Genomic DNA, 19,755 nt, shown 5'->3' on the forward strand with positions numbered 1-19,755 from the left:
AATCTCTTGCTAGTGGCATCAAAGTAATCGTTTTTTCTCCAATTTGACACTTAAATGATCTAACGAAAACTTTTGGCACCAAAATGAGCGTTGTACACAACTTATGGCATTGATAATGTACTTCTCCCGAAAATTCACAAAGATTGGAGTTGTCATTTACATGGATGCCATAAAAACCTATGCATGCTCTACTTAATATTTACCTATTATCATACAGCTAAGACAGATCATGAATTTCCATTTCTGCATGAATTAACAGTACTTGTTATACCTAGTTCCCATTGTACCGGAGAGTCATGGCAATGTCAAATGTTTGGGTGTCGATAGCCACCGTTCACCGTGGTGACATTATAGAAGCAGTAATATCGTTAGTACAAGAACTTTCTGGCATCGAAAGGCTATCCAAGGGGATGTCTCGCCCGACTGAAAATGCAGGTTGTTTCGGCTGCAAGAGGACTGCAGGTCCACTTTCGAGAAGAACCACCACATCCGTCATGAGAGGCCGGTCTGCTGGATCTTCTTGCACACATAAAAGCCCCATTTGAATGGTTCTACGCACATCAGCCGGTGGAAACGATTTCAGTAGGAAAGGGTCCACGAATTCAAGCTCTCTCCCTTCGTTCCACAAAATCCATGCCTGCACATAGTATATGTTTGTTACTGTGATATGTCATCTAAGTGATTTCAAAACTCTTGCTCAATTCAGTTAAAATCGTGATGCAAGTATGCTAGGAGAAAGAAATTTACATAATTTAGCAGAGATGATGCGCGCTTGGTGAGGTGGAAACCACTATTTTTCTTTCCACTGATGATTTCGAGCAGGATGACTCCAAAGCTGAACACATCTGACTTTGCAGAGAATTGTCCCTCCATCGCATACTCTGGGGCCATGTAACCGCTGCTTTGTGCATGGGCAAAAACAAGTCCAATGGAATCTCAAATAAGTGATTTTCTTTCATACATTCACAGAGATTTATTTTCCATTTTGATTTTCTTTTTCTTTTTTTTTTGGATTAAAAAAGGGTTTTTTTTTTTAGAATACATGAAAAACCACACTATGGATTAAAAAAATTAACAAGAGGTGCTTATCTAGTGCCTTTTTAATCAAAAAAATCACAAAATTATAAACTATGACAAAGGTAAAATCCCAAATTGATATCGATCAATTTTACGTGTTTATAATTTAACAAGAAAATTTAACTAAAACTAATAGATGGTAAATTTGTCACAAGTGTACCAGTTTAGGTAAATTTGTCAAAGGTATACCAGTTTGGGGTTTTTAGCGGTCAAAAAAATAGTTTGGGGTAAATTTGTCACAGTTATACCAGTTTAGGGTTTTTCAAGGTATTAACCCTTAAAAAAATTAACAAGAGGTGCTAATCTAGTGTCTTTTTAATCTAAATCGGAAGGCAAGTAATATTTTATGGAGTGTTTTTGGTCCTGCACTGATTCCGAGCTAAATGAAAACTGAAACATATAGACCACAGTTAGGCAAATTGAAGATATCACATACCTCTTTTTGAAAAATTGAATTCGGAAAACTATTCTCAAAATATTTTTAGCGATAAGAACTAAAAGGAAAACGAAAACTCGACAGAGATGCAAACGACAACAACTGAATGGAAAAATATTAGAAATTGTACGAGGCAGGGAGGCATAACTTACAAAGTCCCGACAACTCTTCTGGTGTTTGCTACATTCTGCTTCTCTGAGAAAATCCTCGCCATACCAAAATCCGATATCTTCGCAACCATGTCGATGTCCAGCAACACGTTGCTCGGCTTTAGATCTCTATGGATGATCTTCGGCACGGAATCCTCATGAAGATAAAGCAGTCCTTTGGCAATCCCATTAATTATGCTGTAGCGTGCTCCCCAATCGAGCTGCGAACTCTTCATTGGGTCTGAAAAGCAGTAGCTGACACAATTTTCATTGAATGTGTAAAGACAATAGGAGTGTGGTCTACTTGTGAGAGAAAACAGACTATACTGTGACTAACCAAAGAGGAAGACGTCGAGGCTTTTGTTGGCCATGTATTCATATATGAGTAGCTTCTCATGTCCATCTATGCCCCAACCCAAAAGCCTCACCAGATTTTTGTGTTTGAGTTTTGCAATGAGTGTGACTTCGTTTTTAAACTCTTCTACGCCCTGCCATGACTTCATCGACAGCCTCTTGACTGCTATTTCGTTTCCATCAGGTAGAATTCCCTGAAACAACTTAAAGATTAGTCATCAGTTTATGTTTTTGAGGGAACCTCTTCCAACCAAATTGAATATGATCCCATCGAATATTTAACCTTGTAAACAATGCCGAACCCGCCTTGTCCGAGCTTGTTTGTAAGGCTAAAGTTAGCTGTGGCAGCCCTCAGAGTTACCAAATCCATGACAAACATATCATCAGAATATTCTAGATCCCCTCTTGAAATGGATAGTTCAATGGGCTTCGGCAATTCCTGGATCAATACATTTTCGTCTCTCTCTTCATCTGGGAAACCAAAAAAGACAACGAAGATCCGAATTCTTGTCATCAACACTGTCCAAGATATCAGTTGGCAACTGAAACTAACTTGTTTGACATACCTCTGGTCATTCTCCTTTTCCATCTTCGACGGGCAACCCAAACCCCAAGGGAAGCTAGCAATGCCCCAGCCAGAATACATATGACCAACAAAATTATTCTTTTCTTCCCCAAGCCTACAATGTCATCATCAAATAATTAAGAAATGTTAAAAATCCAATTTCCAACTCCCACAGAGAGAACTCGAGCAGTACTCGAGCAGTCAGCAAGGAAATTTTACAAAAATAATAGAAACAGTTAGGATCAGCTCATGAATCAAGATTTCCAACAGGACTTTTCATCAAGCCAACTAATAAAGAATTACCAAATGTTTTGGAATCTAATCAGGTCAGTAAAATTCTTTACGACAGCTGGTCAATCATCGGGCCAATCCAATCCTTCTGTTGTCATAGAAACTCAGTTGTAAAAAAAATTTGCACTGAAAAATTTATATCTTGCGTATTTTGTACTTAATCTACTATAAGTAGGTGAATTCCGATACATCCATTATATTCAATAAAAACTCAATACAAGAACTTTCATCTGAAAAGTTGTTAAATTTAGAATGAATCACATGGAAACAAAGGATTTCCTCGTGCATAGTTGATTTTACTATCCTCACTTAGATGACCGAGCTTCAATACCGCTCAGTCCTCGTCACTAGTTCTGTTTCTCCCGAATAGGGTAAGTATACTAATGGTTAGTTGACACGCTCACTTTGGTAACAAGTTTTGGGGCTAAGTGCCAAATCGGAATGTTTCTGATCACTTTTTGCCACCAGAAAACAGAAATTAAAAAAATGATTACGTGGCTTTATATTTTAAAAAAAAAAAATCGATTCCTTAAAAAACGTCGTTTTCTGTCCTACTAAAAAAAATGTCGAAACACGTCCTATGTGGAAATTTTATTCTTTTTTTGTTAGCTATTTTGTGATTGAAATTTATTTTTCATTTTTTTGTTCATCCTCGCCGACCAAGCTTGCTCGGCCACCGTCGCTTGGCCACCGTGCTCGGCCACCGTCGGCGAGGCCACCTTGCTCAAGGGCCGACGATGTTCGCTCAGCCACCGTGCTTGGCCACCGTGCTCGGCCACCATCGCTCGGCCAAGAAGTGATGGAAAAATAGGAGGTGAGGGCAGAGGAGAAGGAGGAAGAAGGGAGATTGAAGGTGCACAGAGAGAGAAGAAGAGGAGTGCGAGGGATACAAGGCCGACACAGATGGAGATGGTGGACTGGGCTTTGTTCAAAGAGTGGCTGGTGTTGATGTTGTTCTTCGAGGAAGAAGACGCCGCCGCCATGGCTTCTCTCTCTCCGTTGGTGCTGTTCTTCGGGGAAGAAGACGACATCGCCATGACTTCTCTCTCTTTGTTGGTGTTGTTCTTCGGAGAAGAAGATGATGCTGCCATGGCTTCTCTCTCTTTGCTGGTGTTGTTCTTCGGGAAGAAGACAGATGATGCTGCCATGGCCTCTCTCTCTTTCTCTGGTCTCTGTTCTTCACAATTTGGGGATTTAGGTTTCGACTTGAGATTTCAAAACGCCGTCGTTTTCTGACTGGACTCTCCGGCGAGCCATATAAGTATAATAAATTAATAAAAAAATGCCATATCGGATTTTTTGTTTCAATCGGTGTTGGCACCAAAGTGAGCATTTTTAAAAAACTTAAAGTGATCCGACGGAAACTTTTGGCACTAAAAGCGCGTACACACAACTTATGACGCCACTAAAGTAAACTCACGTTCGTTACACAAAAATACAAAATTTGTTATCCTTCCCGAATAGTAAACTCATCTGGTGTTTCCATGAAAACTTTTAACAAGATTTTGTTACTATGATATGTGCAATTCTTCATCTGGCTGTTTCCATAAAACTCTCAAACCAGGAAACATACAGAAGATACCTTCATTGGTAGTTTTCCAGATCTAATTTCTAATTTCAACAGGCATCGGTACTCCACGACCAACAACACAGTCTAAGAAAAGAATCCGAATTAATTACCTTCAGAATGCTGATTATAGAAGCGGTAAAGCTCGAACCTCACGTTGCAATATCTGCTGACAACGGTTCCACCTTGATGAGGAGAGCAACATGTTTTCAGATCCCCCCAAGCTGACACCAAACAGGTATTACAATCACCGCCAGAGATTTCTCTTGTACACTGCACGAGGCCGTAAACATGTCCTTGGCTCGGGAAGTTTGAACTGCCCACTGCAAACATGGACGAAGCCCATGGGGCCTCACTTATAAGACCATCCATCAACTTGTTCAGGGCACTGCTCAGCTCTTCCGGATTAGATACGTCCTGCTTCTGATTATTACTATCTGGGTACTGTCCCTGGTAAGTCATCGCGGAAAAGAAATTACTATAAGAATAAGATATCTGGCAATATTCATACCAAATATCAGCATCTTTCTTATTGCACTTATTCATGATCTCTTGGCTTGCAATCCTGACGCAATCCCCACAAGCACTCCTATTCACATCACGCCTGCAAAGTGCTTGACCAAATACTTCATCACTGCCATCCCCAGTAGAACTGCTGAGGAAGCCTTTCTCTGCGGTGTTGGAAGCCAAATTGCCCAGAAGCTGTTCGAGGTTATTCCTGAATGGACTGCCGAAAGTGTAATTGCCATTTTTAGGTTCGCAAAGCACGTGCAGAGGACTGTTTCCATTAATGGGTGTGACAAGAAACAAAATCGATGTTACGAACAGGAAAAAGGTGACAAGATTCGAATCTCGTGCCATCTTCTTGGGTCGAAACAGCAATTCTAGACCCATGAGAAGGCACTAACTGGGATTGATTTCCATAAACAACGAGGGAAGAAATATCCTCTGGAGTTGAAAGGTCCATCGCATGGTGACAATTTAGAATGGTGAAAGTGAGCAGAGAATCTTCCAGCTGGTCAAGAGTGGAATTATTATAAAATTGCAGCGAAAGAGAGTTCTTTGTTTTACTTTTCCTGGCAAGAAAGCAAATAGAAGCTTCACTGTCGCAGCTTGAAGTTGACATAAGATGAAAGACTTAGGAGACCAAGAATATTTGATTTTTCTGAAATGGAATTAGACCAACAGGATTTTAGCATTCCTTCTAAAGTGAAGGAACATTATCCAAATTCATCTTAATACATGTCAAAGTTTAATTAATTAAAAAAAAACTTAGGATTATCCAAAGACCCATCGTTATTTTTTGGCTTTATGTGAGTCACACGTCTGGGTTCAGCGGAGACGACATGCAAACCAGTGAGAAAAGGCAATAGTCCTTTAACATGGTCTTTAGCGGACATGCTTTTCAAAAGTGACGGCTAGGATTTTTAACTCGCTTGACTTCGTTCCCGCTCGAAGGAGAGTCATTAAATATCCCGAAACTTCGTGTGCCTCGACCCCTGTTTTTGGCCGTAGTCTTTTCTCCTGTCTGATCTACCAACGGATGCTACTGGGAGAGGTCATTCTATTCGAATTTGTCCGTTTGGAATGAGTCATAACCTTCACGCGAATGACATTTTTGTTCGAGCATGACGGGTCAAGTGCATTGATGGAAGTGCTTCAATGCTCAACTTGGAAATGTGTGCCAACCATGGGAGAAGACACAAGCCGGAATGGGCTGCACGGGAGCCCCTCGAACTTCGATGGAAGTTGCTGATTGCGCCAAGAGTGAAAAAGCGTCGGGTGGTAAAAACACAGCGAAGTGAAGCGTTGTGCGCGGCTCTTTTGTCAACTTTGATTTAATTACTTGGAGTTCATCTGACCTATCGTTGTTCTGTACGATGTCTTCTACGAAGTTTGGTTATATATATTATTGCTTATATAGTATATAATGACCTCATCTTTATGTGGAGTTTGAGAGGTCACATTATTAAACTTGATGCATAAGTCAGGTTGGCTCTCAGTATGTTAGTAATGGAGCTTGAGCGCCTTGGAGAGAGCGAATTCACAGCAAGGTAGCATCATATTGAGTAATTCACAACCAAACAACCTCTGAATCTTAATCGGTAAAAGTATCCCTCTTTACCCTTTTATTGGAACTCAAATGTCATACCTGTAATGGAATTGCATTTTGCTAGTGCAAAGCCAAACTCCAAGCTTCTCGCAAATACGCAAGCACAAGATTTTGAACCCAGCTTTAATGCCAACATATCCAAGCAAATGTCCCACGTGTGATTAGCTTTAGCTTTACTTATGGTTTACCACAGAGAGTGAGTTGTCAAGAGACTGCTATCTCAACCGACGTCTTTTTATTTTTTGTTCCATTTTCTTTTGTTGAGAAAGAGAGCGAGTTATTCTTTCGAATTCAAGAAGAATGACAGGAAATGATGCGATGATGGAGTTGATTGCATATATAACAAAAGACAGAATGACTAAAAATCCTAATGATGATATTGACTCTACAAATAGAGAGGATAGATAAACCTCACAAAGATTGGACATAGTTCAGTGAGAACTTATATTACAATGAGATAACCTTATCTAGGGCATAGACTAACTCTCTTTTCTTTTTCCGTCTTACGCTAGGAGAACATGGATTCACATAAGGAGCTTTAATTTCCAGCTCAAGAGCCGCAAAAATCAACGAGGAAGGTTGGAGAATGATAAGGTCCTCAACGTGAAGTCTTCCAAGCCAAGATAGACAACATCACATGATTAAACAGCTTATGGTTAAGAACCGGTTCTTTAATGAGTAACTAGTGTAGACGTTACCATGTCCAAGCAGTATACTTGGGCAAAGAACCGTGCTTATCTCCTAGGGTAGACTTTTCTCACCGAGGTGCCACAGCAGAAACTGTCAAGCTATTAACGGAACAATTATCGTCTTCAACATGTCCATTGGAATGATGAGTGAATCTGCCGACCGAGAAGGCGGGTTTGAAAGGTTGACGGAGAATTACAGCATCCCTTTTGAGCATCACATTGACAGCCGACATGGTTGGCCTGTCAAACGCGTCTTCTTGAACACACAAAAGTCCGACTTGGACACATTTCAGGAATTCTGCTGGACAACACTCATTGTGCAGCAATGGATCCATCAACTCCATTGCTCTTCCTTCATTCCATAGTTGCCAAGCCTGCAAGTTTTGTCATCCGATCATTTATAATGCTAAACACCAACTGGGAATTACAAAGAAGAAAGATGTAACAGACCAACATTGCACAATGCAACTAGTAATTTTCGTCAATATGCACAAAAGGAGCCACTGATTCCATGACCGAGGTCCGAGAGAACAAGCATAAGCAAAAATTGGAGATTTACAAGTCCAATGCCATAGCACATTTGTTGTATTTTACTGACTGATCTTCCAAATTGTGTTGTTGTGACCTCAAACATTTGTCACTTAGGATTCTTTTCGAATTTATTAAGTCTTAATTGGGCGAATAAAATGAAACTGGATGTGTAATCAAGTCATAACTTACATAGGCTAGGAGACTCGAGGCATGTCTTGACTGCCAAAAGCCGGCATTTCTCTCCCCTGTTATTATTTCAAGCAAGAGAACTCCAAAGCTGTAGACATCTGATTTTATGGAATATAACCCCTCCATTGCATACTCTGGCGCCATGTAACCACTAGGTAGAGAATAAAATGTGAGCTTGTGGCAAAATGAAGCAGCATAGAGTCTGAACTAAAAGTGCCGAGATTTATCACTTAAAAGAACTCTCAAACATCATCTTAGTCCTGTGAAGGAAACTGAAATGCCTTAGAAATTTACTTACTAGGTTCCAACTAATGTAGCAGTATTTGCTTCATTTTCTGTTCCTGCAAAGATCCTTGCCAGTCCAAAGTCTGAGATTTTTGGGTTCATGTTGCAATCCAATAACACATTGCTTGCTTTGAGGTCTCTGTGGATGATTCTTTGACGAGAATCCTCATGAAGATATAGCACCCCTCGAGCGATGCCAATGATCATGTTCAGACGTCTGCTCCAACTCAGCTCGATCCTTCTCTGTGCATCTATACCAAAAAAAGAAGTCATCAAATGTAGGATAAATATGTTGAGCATGTTATCCAAGAGACACAGCAGGACTGGTACATACCAAAGAGAAAGACATCAAGACTTCTATTTGGCATATACTCATAGACAAGCAACTTCTCCTCTCGTTCTGCACAAAATCCCAGAAGCTTGACAAGATTCTTATGTTGAAGTTTCATTATTAGTAGGACTTCGTTTCTGAATTCTTCGGAACCCTTCTCTGACCAGCTTTCTAGCCTCTTCACCGCAACTTCTCTCCCATCCCATAAAATGCCCTGTCAATAAAAAACGAGAAACTACTTAACAAAAACCAGAAAAGCAAGAGTATCTATTTTAAATTTGCCAACCAACATTGGCTTTTGTTCGAACTATTGCTACCTTGTAAACTGGACCAAATCCACCTTGTCCTAGTTTTAGTGTATCTGAGAAGTTGTTGGTAGCTGCGAGTATGCATCTCATATCAAAGTACGGATGATCTTGAACTTTAGTAAGAGTGTTTACTGGGGTGTGTTGGAATGGAAGAATACCATGAGCAGAATCACTGGTAAGCAGAGGTCGACCTTGTCTACCTGCAAGGTCTTTCTTCCCTGGAATCAAACATGATGAGTCTCAAATATGTTGGAATTTGGGGAGGGCAAACAAATCACCATTAGGATAAAGATTGTTACTTTTGATGATGATGAAGAAAATCCAAGAACACAAACTGATTGCCACCAAGCAGAGCGATGAAATTGTGAAAGCTTTGATCCACGACTTTTCCCTGCTTTTGAGAAGAAAAAGTTGCAGCCTCTTCACAGATTAAATCAATTCTGATATTAACTACAGACTTAGTGAGGAGAAGAACAATAACAGGTAAAAGTTTAGGCATAACCTTACCAGACTTCTTCACAGGCTCGGATGGTTCATAAAAATCATATAACTCATATCTCAAGTAGCAACTTTGACTTAGAACTCTTGCTCCGATCGAAAAATTGCAGCAATCCCTCACATAACTTATTGCTTCTTGGAGGCACTTGTGACAATCATGTGCTGTTAAGTCCGCAGTGCACTGAACAAGAGCATGTAAAGTCTCATTCGAGTCCAATTCAAAATCCTTTTCCTTGGTAGCATAGTGAGTCGCTGGAGACTCAAGAGCTGCTTTCTGGGCAAGAAAGCTTAAAGTTTCAGTCACCACCAACCCGAACTTGACAGGGTCGGATGTATTTTTCGGATTGAATTGATGCTTGTTTCCTTCAGTCAGACAGCCAAAAAATTCTTGGCTGGATATGCGCAACTGGCAATCTTCCTCCCAAACAGCTGCTTCCATCTTGTTTGGACAAAGCTTCTGGATGTCTTCCGATCCCTTGGCTATGCAAGTTTGGCATGTTGAATTGGAGACATAGTTCAGGCACATGTATTGACCATAAACTTTACTTGGGTAGTTCCCAGACGAGTCCTGGAAAAACTTGGAGGAAGAAGCTTTCTTTCGCATAGAAGAAGTGAGCTCAATGAGGTTGTCCTGATATGCACTGTTCGTGGCATTTGAACTGTTGTCGGGGCAGAGCTTTTCCGGGATATCAGCCAGAACCAGGTTGCGAAATCCATGAAGAAGACAATTAAAAAAAAGCAGTAGGACGGTGCTCGAGACCACCCGAGAACGAAACAAGGTGATCATTTCTCAAGTGTACTCCAATTCTGAGTTATCACCTCTCTACAGAGTCATTGATTCAAGCCATCAGCAGGATCCCGGAAGAAAGCACAACCTTCACGCTTCATGGTTTGTTTGGTATTTGAGACTGGCATCTGTAGGCAATGGCACAAACCCTCCCCACAAGGCAGTGGTTAAGAAACAGATTTGCGTTGGGATTAGGCGCACAATCAAGATCTGATGCCCTCCCCACAAAGTACAACGTATTCATAAGTAGGCCGCTCATGAACTCGGTCCAATGCAAATCGGGTCAATGCAAGTATTTTACAATGAAGGCTGATAGAAGACCAAGACTTCCGTTCTGGTCTTGAGTAGGAATGGTATGGAAATGCGTCGAAGCATCCTATTGGTGGACCAACTTTGACTCTGACCAATGAAATGGGTCTATAGGCGTAAAAAGTAGCAACCACAGGAATTAGAGAAATTAGAGAGATGGGTTCCAAAACGTGTGCCTGGGATTGACGCTAGACTGGTGGTTAGTTAGGATTAGAAAATTGCCACATGAGAAGACTCAAAAGAAAACACAAGTAGTGGGGTATGAAAAAAATAAAGAATACATTTAGGAATTCAAAGTAGTCAAGTAGCGTACGTAAATTATTAGGACATAGCTGTTGCCACCTAAATTTTAATTAAGCTTTTAAGTTAGGTCTTAACCTCTCATTTAATCCTTATTTTTCCTTTTTTTGGATAAGTTAATAATAAAAATAATAACAATAATAAACAACAAACAAAAAGAAAACAAAAAGACGCAGCCTATTGGGGCTGGGTCCTCACGTGGGCCCTCTAAGGGCCGGCCGCGCGCCACGCCGGAAGTCGGAAGAGGATGGCGACGGGGACGCTGCAGGCAAAAGGGCCACACGTCTTCAATGCGAGGAGGCCTAGCTAGAGAGGAGGCCTAGGTAGAGTCGCCTCGATGGATGGGATGCCGGTTCGGCCGGCGGAGGCCATTCGGTGCGCGAAGGACCGTCGGCCGGACCTTCGACGACCGGCCTTCCCCCGCCTATAAATAATAGGGCGTCGAGAAAGGCCAAACCACGGCCAAGCAGGGATCCGAGGCAGCCAACTCCGATCACTTCCTCCCAGAGACATCGGAGGAGGTCCGAGAGCCGGCCAACCCTGGGATCCAGATCTGGTCGGAGGAAGACCGGAGGAACTCGTCGGTGAAGCCAGGGCCGAGCGGCGAGCGAACCTAGAGAGAGAAGGGAAAGGGTCAGACCTGGAGGATGGAGGACCAGATCTGAGAAGCTAAGGACCCGCCTTTGCTGCCCCCTTGGGACCGTCGCTCCCTGCAGTCGCCTCCACCCCCCGACGCCGTCGCCTTACTGGTCCTCGCCAAACCTCGAGCCGCCTCCGTCGCTACTTCACCATCGCCGAGCTGAGCTCACCAGCCCGACGCCAGCCGGGGTCGCTGGCGCTCCCTCGTAACGCAGCTCCACTTCGCCGTTGCCCGCCGCTGCCGTTCCGCCACCAGCCGATTCAAGACGAGCCACCGTCCTCCGACACCGCCTGCCACCTCGCCGTCACGACCGCCGGTCCCTTGACGCGAGCTTCGCTTGCTACTGCCGTACTGTGACGCCGCCTCGTTGAGTGGCCCGCCGCTGTAAGTTGAGCTGCTCATCGCCATCGTCGTCGCCGTCCGTCCGCCTGGGGCCGACGCCTCGCCCGCGAGCAAGGAGAGGGTCGTCCATCGGGTCGCGGTCGGGCGTGGATCTCAACCGTATAGGGCTTCGGTGATTTTGGGTCAAATGGGTGGGCTTTGCAAAATTGTGGGCCAACTTTATGGGTTGAGGAAACCGGATTTGGGCCCGTGCGGGCAGCCCGTCTAGGCAGTTGGTAGGCGACCCGGTCGAGCCCAACCAGAATACGACTGGTCGTTCATAGTATTATATTATTTTAATAAAAATATTTTAATAGTAAAAAATAATTTATTTTACAAAAATCAGAAATATCAAAAATATCTCATATTTTCCCAAAAAAGCACAAAAGAATCAGAAAAAAAGCAAAATGATTTATCTTTTTTTTTTTAAAAAAGATAATAAAATCCAAAAAAAAAAATTTCATCCAAAAATAATAAAAAAGGTCCAAAGATTATTTTTCCCCCACGAATGTATGAAAACCCCTTAAAAATCCAAAAAAAAAAAACTTTTAGGATTTAAAGAAGATTAGGTACCTAAAAGATATTAATGATTGACTAGTATAACCAATTAGGTACCTAAAAGGTATTAGAGATTGCCTAGTATAATCAAGTCCTCAAATCTATTTTCTTTGATTGTGCAGAAGCGAGTATTTCTCTTGATATTTTGCTTGGGTTTCTAATCGACTTATCCTAAATTGATTAGTGGCAACTTCTTAACTTATAGATAAAAATATTAAACCATTAAGTTGTGAATTTGTGGGTTTGGGAGAACTCAGACTATACCTAATAGATCTAGCCAAACCGTTAGCCTCCGCAGCCGCCCCTCCCTGATTGGGCATTGAAAAAAAGGTCGTGACAATAGCTGACCCCAAGGAAATTTCATCTTCATACTAACAATACAAGACCTGTCTTCTTCTCTTTAGTCTACTAATATAAGGTTCTGTCATTATAAAAAAATGTGTTAGTTGAGGGATTTTTCAATGGCAACTCAATCCAAGGAACAAGTTGAGCTAATTCGTGAAAGTGATGATTCAGACTTGGCAACCCGGACCTAGCAATTTGCGAATCAAGATGTCTCGTATTCGACTCCAGTTTGGCATAACCTCTTGATGCCATGTCAAGAATCCTGTAAGTTGGGACTGTCGATAACAGGGCTATCGGTGATCTCGCTCGTCTATCTTCGTCTTACTATTAATCATATCAGGAAGGGAAAGGCCCAAAAAAGAAAAAAAGAGGAGGATTCAATAGCCAATTGACCATTAGTAAGGGAACAAATATTTCCCTCCTGCACTAGACTCTGTAAGTCCCATGCTGTAGTGACCATTATCAACATCCAAAACTTGGAATGAACTGGAGTTCTATTAGAGAAAAGCCCAATTGCACGGACGCTGCTTCAGTTCAAGAAAATGTATGGAGCCTCTGATTTACAAAATTTTCATTGATCCACCTATGGTTACATAGGTCCCCACAATTTATGCAATTTCTTTTCGTCACCAAATCGACATTCTCCATGTGCAATTGTCTCGATTGTTATACAATGATTTTCATGAGCATAGTAATATTTCCAAAACATGACAAGTTCCTCTATTCAGTGCAGAATCTTACAACCGTGGGCAAATGAAACCTTACTTAACTTAATATACATGCTTGTTCACCTAGGCAAGATACTAGAAACAGTCATCTGATTGACAGAAAGATTAGTTGCCGGTGATTGATTGAGTTCTTGAACTAATCTACCAACTGAAAATGCCGGCTTTTTTGGTTCCGGAGGAGTTCCTTTTTGACCTCCCAAAAGTGTCACTATTTCCGACATTGTTGGTCTATCTCCAGGATCTTCCTGTACACACAAGAGCCCAATGTGAATGCACCTGACTATTTCAGCTGTTGAGCCTGATTTTGCTAGAGAAGGATCCACGAGTTCCAACTCTCTTCCTTGAGTCCATAGTTTCCACGCCTGCAAGATAAAATTGATTTTGGTGCAAAATGAATGATTGGCAGACACTGAGTATTTTCAGCTCAAAACATGATTAAAAGGCAAGATTTTGATTCCCATGAAATGTTGAACATACATATGCAAAAATTGTCTGAGCATGTTCTGTAAGATAAAATCCGCTACTTCGTTTTCCACTGATGGTCTCAAGCAAAATGACACCAAAGCTGAACACATCTGATTTTACAGAGAATAGTCCCCCCATTGCATACTCTAGGGCCATATAACCACTGTCACAAGTATCAAAGCTGGCATTAGTCTTTTCTATTTAGTACCTTCTTAATGAAGAACCAAGTAGAGTGTTTTCCTTGGAAAGAACAAGAAACTCCTAGATTTTCTAGCTGAACAAAATCAGAAGAAGCAGACTCACTATGTTCCCACGACTCTTCTTGTATTAGCTGAACTTTGGTTTTCGCAAAATATTCTGGCTATCCCGAAATCCGATATCTTGGCAACCATTTCATGATCCAGCAGAACATTGCTAGGCTTAAGATCCCTATGAATAATCCAAGTCTTGAGTCCTCGTGCAGGTAAACTAGTCCTCTAGCAATTCCATCAATAATAGAAACGTATGTGCACCAATCAAGCTGTTCACGTTTGTCCGAATCTGGAGATAAGGGCATCATAAAAAAAAAGGTTAATAATGAGGACAATTTACAACGTGCGCAAATTCTAAGTAAATGAGTTCTAAGTTGGAGGACACAAGAATTTACTGAAGATGTAGATATCGAGGCTTTTGTAGGCATGAACTCGTATACAAGCAGCTTCTCATCTCCCTCTATGCTGCATCCTAGAAGCCTCACTAGATTTCTCTGCTGGAGCTTTGCAATCAAGATGACCTCATTCTTGAACTCCTCGAGACTTTGCCAAGACTTCCTCGACAACCTTTTAACTGCTACTTCTTTTCCATCAGAAAGCAAACCCTGAAAGCTAATTCGGTTAAGCCCTCCACATACTGGACTTCAACAGAAAACAATCGCAAACTGACAGCAATGGATAAATTACCTTGTAGACAGTACCGAACCCCCCTTGCCCGAGCTTCTTTGAACTTGAGAAGTCATCTGTAGCAGCCTTTAGTGTGGCTACATCCATGAAAGGAAGTTCTTCAGAGCTAACCAGGTTGCCTTCTTCAGTAATTTCCACTTGGACTGGATTTGTTAAATCATTAAGCAAAGCACGCGGCTTCTTTCCAGGTCTGAAGGTACTTGAGTCTGGATTAGCTTTCAAAAAAGGTATGAATTAAAACATCCATTTTCTCATATATACCTTGTTTTTCTTTTCTCCTGTTGAAGTAGAGGGCGCAAGATCTGGCAAGAACAGCTAATAGGAGTCCCAGGACGCCAATGACTAGGCCAATCATCCCTTTCTTCCATTTATCCCCTGTTTTCCTCATAAGTTGAATAAATATCTTAATATATGGATAACATCCTGAAGTATAAATAGGCTATGGAGAGAGATTTAATGTCTATGCCAATTGTGAAGTGCATCCTACAATAATAAAGAGGCTAATTAGAACTTTTCAGCTTAATAGATTGCCTCAGTAATTTTCCTGCATATTTGGCTTTTGCCATTGTGAAGGATATATAAGCTAAGTCTCTTCAGATTCTCTATGATATAAGTTTCACTAGAGACTGCACTCACTGAACGAAAGCAACCTCAGCTACTAACAGAAATACTGAGAAAACAGAGCCAGACCAGGAAAATGAGTTGCTAAAAGTTGACCTCTTTGTAGGGGACTGAAATAAAAATAAGGGTGTAAACAATTTTCTAGGATCTTGGACCCTTGTAGAAATCTCCTCTGTCAACATTCAAAGCTAAAGAATCCATCATGCCAGTGAATTTAATCGTTATTTTTCAATTTTGTTCTAACCATATATAAGCATAGAAGTTAAGTTTGCAGCAATAACTATAGCTTTCTTTTCCTACTAATTTCCAATAGATTTCATTTTCTTACCTGTGCAGGCTGGGTAAGATGACGTAGAAGTTGTCGAGCCATTGAAAAAGTGGTACAGCTTATAACTCACATTGCAAGTTCTGCTAACAACCATTCCACCTTCCCGGGTATAGCAGCATGCTCTTAGATCTGCCAAGGCAGAGTCCAAACAACTGTCACAGTCCTTGTCAGACATATCCCTAGTACACTGCACTAGCCCATATATTGTCTGGCTCACAGATTTATTTATTTTCCCCATCGCGAACATTTGAGTAGTGTTAACATACGCAGCCTCATTGGATATATTCTTCATTAGATACATCAAGTAGGTATAGAAACGGGCTGGGTCAGATGCAAGTTTCTCCCGATAATCTGAATCCGGGTATTTTCCAGTATAAACCATCTTTGAAAAGAAATCTTGGAAGGAATAGCGTACTTGGCATAATTCATACCAAATTAGTGCATCTTCAGCAGTGCACAGGTTCATGATCTCTTGGCTTGCATTGCTGACACAGCCCTCACACGCTGCAGAACTGGCGTCTCCTTGGCAAAGAGCTTGTCCATAAATTCGGTTAAGGCCTTCTCCAACAGTAGTGTTGTAGAATCCCGTTGTTGCAGTGCTGTACAACAGTGAATTAAGGAGCTTCAGGTTTGATTCGAATGTGCTGTTGGTTGAGTAATTTCCATACTCATACTGACAAGAAAGTTCAAGAATGACTACACGAAGAAAGCAGTCCTGTGAGTGTGATCTCATCTGGTTGTACCAGTCCACGTATCATTTGGCTAAACAACTCCATAGCCCACATCCCTTGGCCATGTTGTGCACACCCGCAAATAATGGCATTCCAGGTGAAGCATTCCACACTTACTATACATGACTACAAGAGAATTGCTAACAAATACATCACTTCCCAATTGCTGCTTTACAGCTGAAGCATGGACCTCCTTACCTTGATCTAGAGACTCTAAACTACAGCAAGAATTTAAAGTGCTTACAAATGAAGATTGATCAGGAAGAACACTTTGTACTCATCATGTCACTGAACACCTTCAGGCCATCTTCATGCCTACCATTCAAGCCATAACCAGTTAAAAGAGCCGTACATATGACCACATTCCTATGCACTGCTTCATAGAAGACTTGGGTCGCTCTTTCAATTCGCTTGCAGTTAGCATAAAACGTGATAAGAGAAGCACATACAAATCTGCACGCCAAGAGGGAAAGACAATGCATTTGCACATGCACTCAATTCATACGTCAAAGTACTCAGATTGGGCACAACACCAGACTTGAACATTCTCTCAAATACATTTAATCCTTCTTCACTCTTACCGTTTTGGTCAAGCCCGACAATCATTGAAGTCCATGAGATCACATTTCGGGAAGGCATTTGCTCAAACAATTTCACAGCATCATCCACTCTGGCATTCTCACAATACCCATGAATCATTGCATTCCATGTAGCAAGATCTCTTATGGGCATCTGCTGGAAAAATACCTCTGCCCACTCAACCTGTCCAAATTGAAAGAACTCATCTATCATTGTCGTTCAACGAAACAACACCTGGTTCAGGCATTTCATCGAAAAGCTCTTCTGCCGCTGTCAAGTCCATGCAGTCCAAGTAGCCTTTGATCATCGTGTTCCAGCAAATTGCATCTCTCACGGGCATTTGGTAGAACAGTTTCAGGGCGTCATCAAGGCGGCCAGTTCGCACGCGATCCACGATCATCTTCGTAAATGAATGAACATCTAGGCATTGAAATTTGTCCAAAACCTCTCGAGTTTCATCTGGGCTTTCGTTCCTAAGTTGTCCAGAGACTGTGGGACCGTCACGGGTCACATGACCCGCATGTCTGAACAAGCCCTTGGAGAGACGGGTGCAGGTTTCGGATGAACCGAGCCATGAAGAAGGGAATGAACATGTGCAAGAGCATCTGAGATTTGGGAAAACGGCACGAAATCTCATGATGACAAGCTCCTCTGCTCCTGTTGTCCCTGTGGGCAGGACTCGCGGGACGTTATCCAGTTTCTTCCTGCCGCAATAACGTTCCCATCCTCGACAATCACACAGCTGTTCAATCAAGTCCAATATGAAATCATTCACTTATTAAGACTGAAATACTAATCATCTAATTCACTTATTAAGACTGAAATACTAATCATCTTAATTAAAAATAAAGTAACATATATGCAATGCACCTGGTTACCGAAAACTAGTGTCTTACCCAACTGCAACTTCAAGGCTGTCCAACGCAAGCTTTGCCTTATTCAAGAAAGAGATAAGTATTCCATAAGACCTACAACTTGTCACGAAAATGCATTTTAGTCATAAAATTTATAAAAAAGTGTACTTAAGTCCTAAAACTTATCAAATTGTTTCAAATGAGTCATAAGATCGATGCGGTTAGCATTTTCTGTTAAAAATGTTGACGTGGCATTTTAAATAAATTTTTATTTTCCAAGTTTATTTTTTAATTAATTTTTATCCATTTTTTTAAAATTAGATTTAAAAACTAAAAAATTAAATTTATTCTTATCTTATTTTCAACAAAAAAATAAAAAGAAAAGTTAAAAATTTTATTTTTAAAATTTGTAAAAATAAATTAAAAATAATGTTAACTTTTTAAATATGTTTTTTTAAATAAATATTTTAACTAATTTTTTTTTTTTTTTTAATTAAAAGGTTTTTAATAAATAGTTTAATATTTTTAAAATTTTTGGTGAAAATAAGATAAAATGAATAAATTTGATTTTTAGTTTTTAAATCTAATTTTTAAAAAAATAATTAAAAAATTCACGTGGAAAATAAAAAATTATTTAAAATGCCACGTCAGCATTTTTAATGGAAAATGCTAACGGTGTTAATCTTAGGACTTATTTGAAACAATTTGATAAGTTTTAGGACTTAAATGTACTTTTTGCAAGTTTAGGACTGAAATGCATTTTTGACAAGTTGTAAGACTTTTAGAACACTTATCCATTTAAGAAAAGAAATCGATTTTGTTACTTGTTAGGCCAAAAAAAATGAGAATAAGAGTCAAAATTCTCTCATGTATGCAAGCATAAAGGCAAATTCAAGAGGAAATCAGCATCACGTTGCCAACAGTAAAAATGTTTTAGTATCATTATGCAGCTATCAATGGAACAAATGCATGTCTCACCACATACTCATCCTGTAATACAAATGCAATCCCACCTAACCATATCCAACAACAGCACAGCAAAAATGAGAACTAATTTGAGAAATTACATGTTGCTTAGTTTAGTGTGTGTTATCATGGGTACCTCAGAGGCTTTTCTTTAGTTAATGAGGTTTCACTCAAACGTTCAAGAAGCATCCTAGAGTTTTAGCTTCTAGGTCATTTTCCTTTACAAATGTTATGGCATATAAGGATAAAGAGAGATCAATAAAACTATTGTGAAGCCCTCGCAAATCAGAATTGATAGTCAGCATCTTGGGATTTTGTCTCTACTCCACTGAATAACTTATGTAAACTCTGTGTTTCTCGTGGTTTTTTCTTTTTCCATATCCACACCACAGTGCCAAAGAAAATAACCACCCAACCAATTATCCATGGGTACAATTGATGTTGACATTATTCTCACACTCCAAGTAAATTTGGTTTTAAATTTTCCCTAGGTGCTAAAGTCAAAAGGTGGTAAAAGGATTCCACCATCAAGCAAAAACCTTTTCTGGTGGCTTGTCATCTCATTGCATCTTCTTCATTCCTCTCTGGTTTTGCCTCTTCAAAAGCCTTATGAAACTTAACACAGAGTCCTATCCTAGTGATCGAAGTTTCTGACAATTTAATTGTCCTGGCAAACCTATCACCCACTGCTCATCTTTATAATAGGCACACGCTACACATCCACATTTCCTAGACAACTCAAAAGCACCCAAATCCATCCCTACCTCCCTCTGAACCTACAACACTCGGATTGACTCTGTTTTTTGCCTGAAAAGGGAACTAAACCACCCCATGTACACCCA

The 19,755-nt window shown here is 40.6% G+C and overlaps 3 protein-coding genes and 1 pseudogene across 5 annotated transcripts; all 4 read right to left on the reverse strand.

Moving 5' to 3' along the window:
- Positions 1–248: 248 nt before the first annotated feature.
- Positions 249–5,535, reverse strand: LOC108957318 (putative receptor-like protein kinase At4g00960). 3 transcript variants are annotated; one of them, XM_039312691.1, is made up of 8 exons: positions 4,978–5,069; positions 4,553–4,889; positions 2,583–2,696; positions 2,300–2,487; positions 2,000–2,210; positions 1,666–1,903; positions 748–901; positions 249–637 (listed from the first exon to the last, which is right to left on the reverse strand). In XM_039312691.1, the coding sequence occupies exons 2-8, from the start codon at positions 4,809–4,811 to the stop codon at positions 335–337; spliced, it is 1,467 nt and encodes a 488-aa protein (XP_039168625.1). In that variant the 5' UTR covers positions 4,812–4,889; positions 4,978–5,069; the 3' UTR covers positions 249–334. The 3 variants fall into 3 exon arrangements, with proteins under 3 accessions (XP_039168625.1, XP_039168624.1, XP_039168623.1); XM_039312690.1 differs by having other exon boundaries at positions 748–898; positions 4,553–5,535; XM_039312689.1 differs by having other exon boundaries at positions 4,553–5,535.
- A 1,372-nt stretch (positions 5,536–6,907) lies between these two features.
- Positions 6,908–10,882, reverse strand: LOC104447465 (cysteine-rich receptor-like protein kinase 15). The gene is made up of 7 exons (XM_039313885.1): positions 9,393–10,882; positions 9,157–9,279; positions 8,895–9,103; positions 8,581–8,791; positions 8,260–8,497; positions 7,962–8,112; positions 6,908–7,615 (listed from the first exon to the last, which is right to left on the reverse strand). The coding sequence occupies exons 1-7, from the start codon at positions 10,168–10,170 to the stop codon at positions 7,310–7,312; spliced, it is 2,016 nt and encodes a 671-aa protein (XP_039169819.1). The 5' UTR covers positions 10,171–10,882; the 3' UTR covers positions 6,908–7,309.
- A 2,513-nt stretch (positions 10,883–13,395) lies between these two features.
- LOC108954019 lies at positions 13,396–17,782 on the reverse strand (annotated as a pseudogene).
- Positions 16,772–17,493, reverse strand: LOC120294021 (pentatricopeptide repeat-containing protein At5g46460, mitochondrial-like). Its single transcript, XM_039313886.1, has 3 exons — positions 17,326–17,493; positions 17,020–17,276; positions 16,772–16,967 (listed from the first exon to the last, which is right to left on the reverse strand). Exons 1-3 carry the CDS (start codon positions 17,491–17,493, stop codon positions 16,772–16,774), a joined length of 621 nt encoding a protein of 206 aa, XP_039169820.1.
- Positions 17,783–19,755: the final 1,973 nt, after the last annotated feature.

The sequence above is a fragment of the Eucalyptus grandis genome, chromosome 5 (assembly GCF_016545825.1).
Source record: "Eucalyptus grandis isolate ANBG69807.140 chromosome 5, ASM1654582v1, whole genome shotgun sequence".
Lineage (NCBI taxonomy): Eukaryota > Viridiplantae > Streptophyta > Magnoliopsida > Myrtales > Myrtaceae > Eucalyptus > Eucalyptus grandis.

Coding starts and splice junctions, on each gene's coding strand:
- LOC108957318 (XM_039312689.1), bottom strand. CDS start 5,333: ATGGGTCTAGAATTGCTGTTTCGACCCAAGAAGATGGCACGAGATTCG. Junction 2,697..4,552: donor CTATAATCAGCATTCTGAAG/GTAATTAATTCG, acceptor ATGACATTGTAG/GCTTGGGGAAGAAAAGAATA. Junction 1,904..1,999: donor CCTCGACGTCTTCCTCTTTG/GTTAGTCACAGT, acceptor ACTGCTTTTCAG/ACCCAATGAAGAGTTCGCAG.
- LOC104447465 (XM_039313885.1), bottom strand. CDS start 10,170: ATGATCACCTTGTTTCGTTCTCGGGTGGTCTCGAGCACCGTCCTACTG. Junction 9,104..9,156: donor CTTTATCCTAATGGTGATTT/GTTTGCCCTCCC, acceptor GTTTGATTCCAG/GGAAGAAAGACCTTGCAGGT. Junction 8,113..8,259: donor GCTACATTAGTTGGAACCTA/GTAAGTAAATTT, acceptor TTCTCTACCTAG/TGGTTACATGGCGCCAGAGT.
- LOC120294021 (XM_039313886.1), bottom strand. CDS start 17,493: ATGATCGTGGATCGCGTGCGAACTGGCCGCCTTGATGACGCCCTGAAA. Junction 17,277..17,325: donor ATGAAATGCCTGAACCAGGT/GTTGTTTCGTTG, acceptor CAATTTGGACAG/GTTGAGTGGGCAGAGGTATT. Junction 16,968..17,019: donor CCCAATCTGAGTACTTTGAC/GTATGAATTGAG, acceptor CTTGGCGTGCAG/ATTTGTATGTGCTTCTCTTA.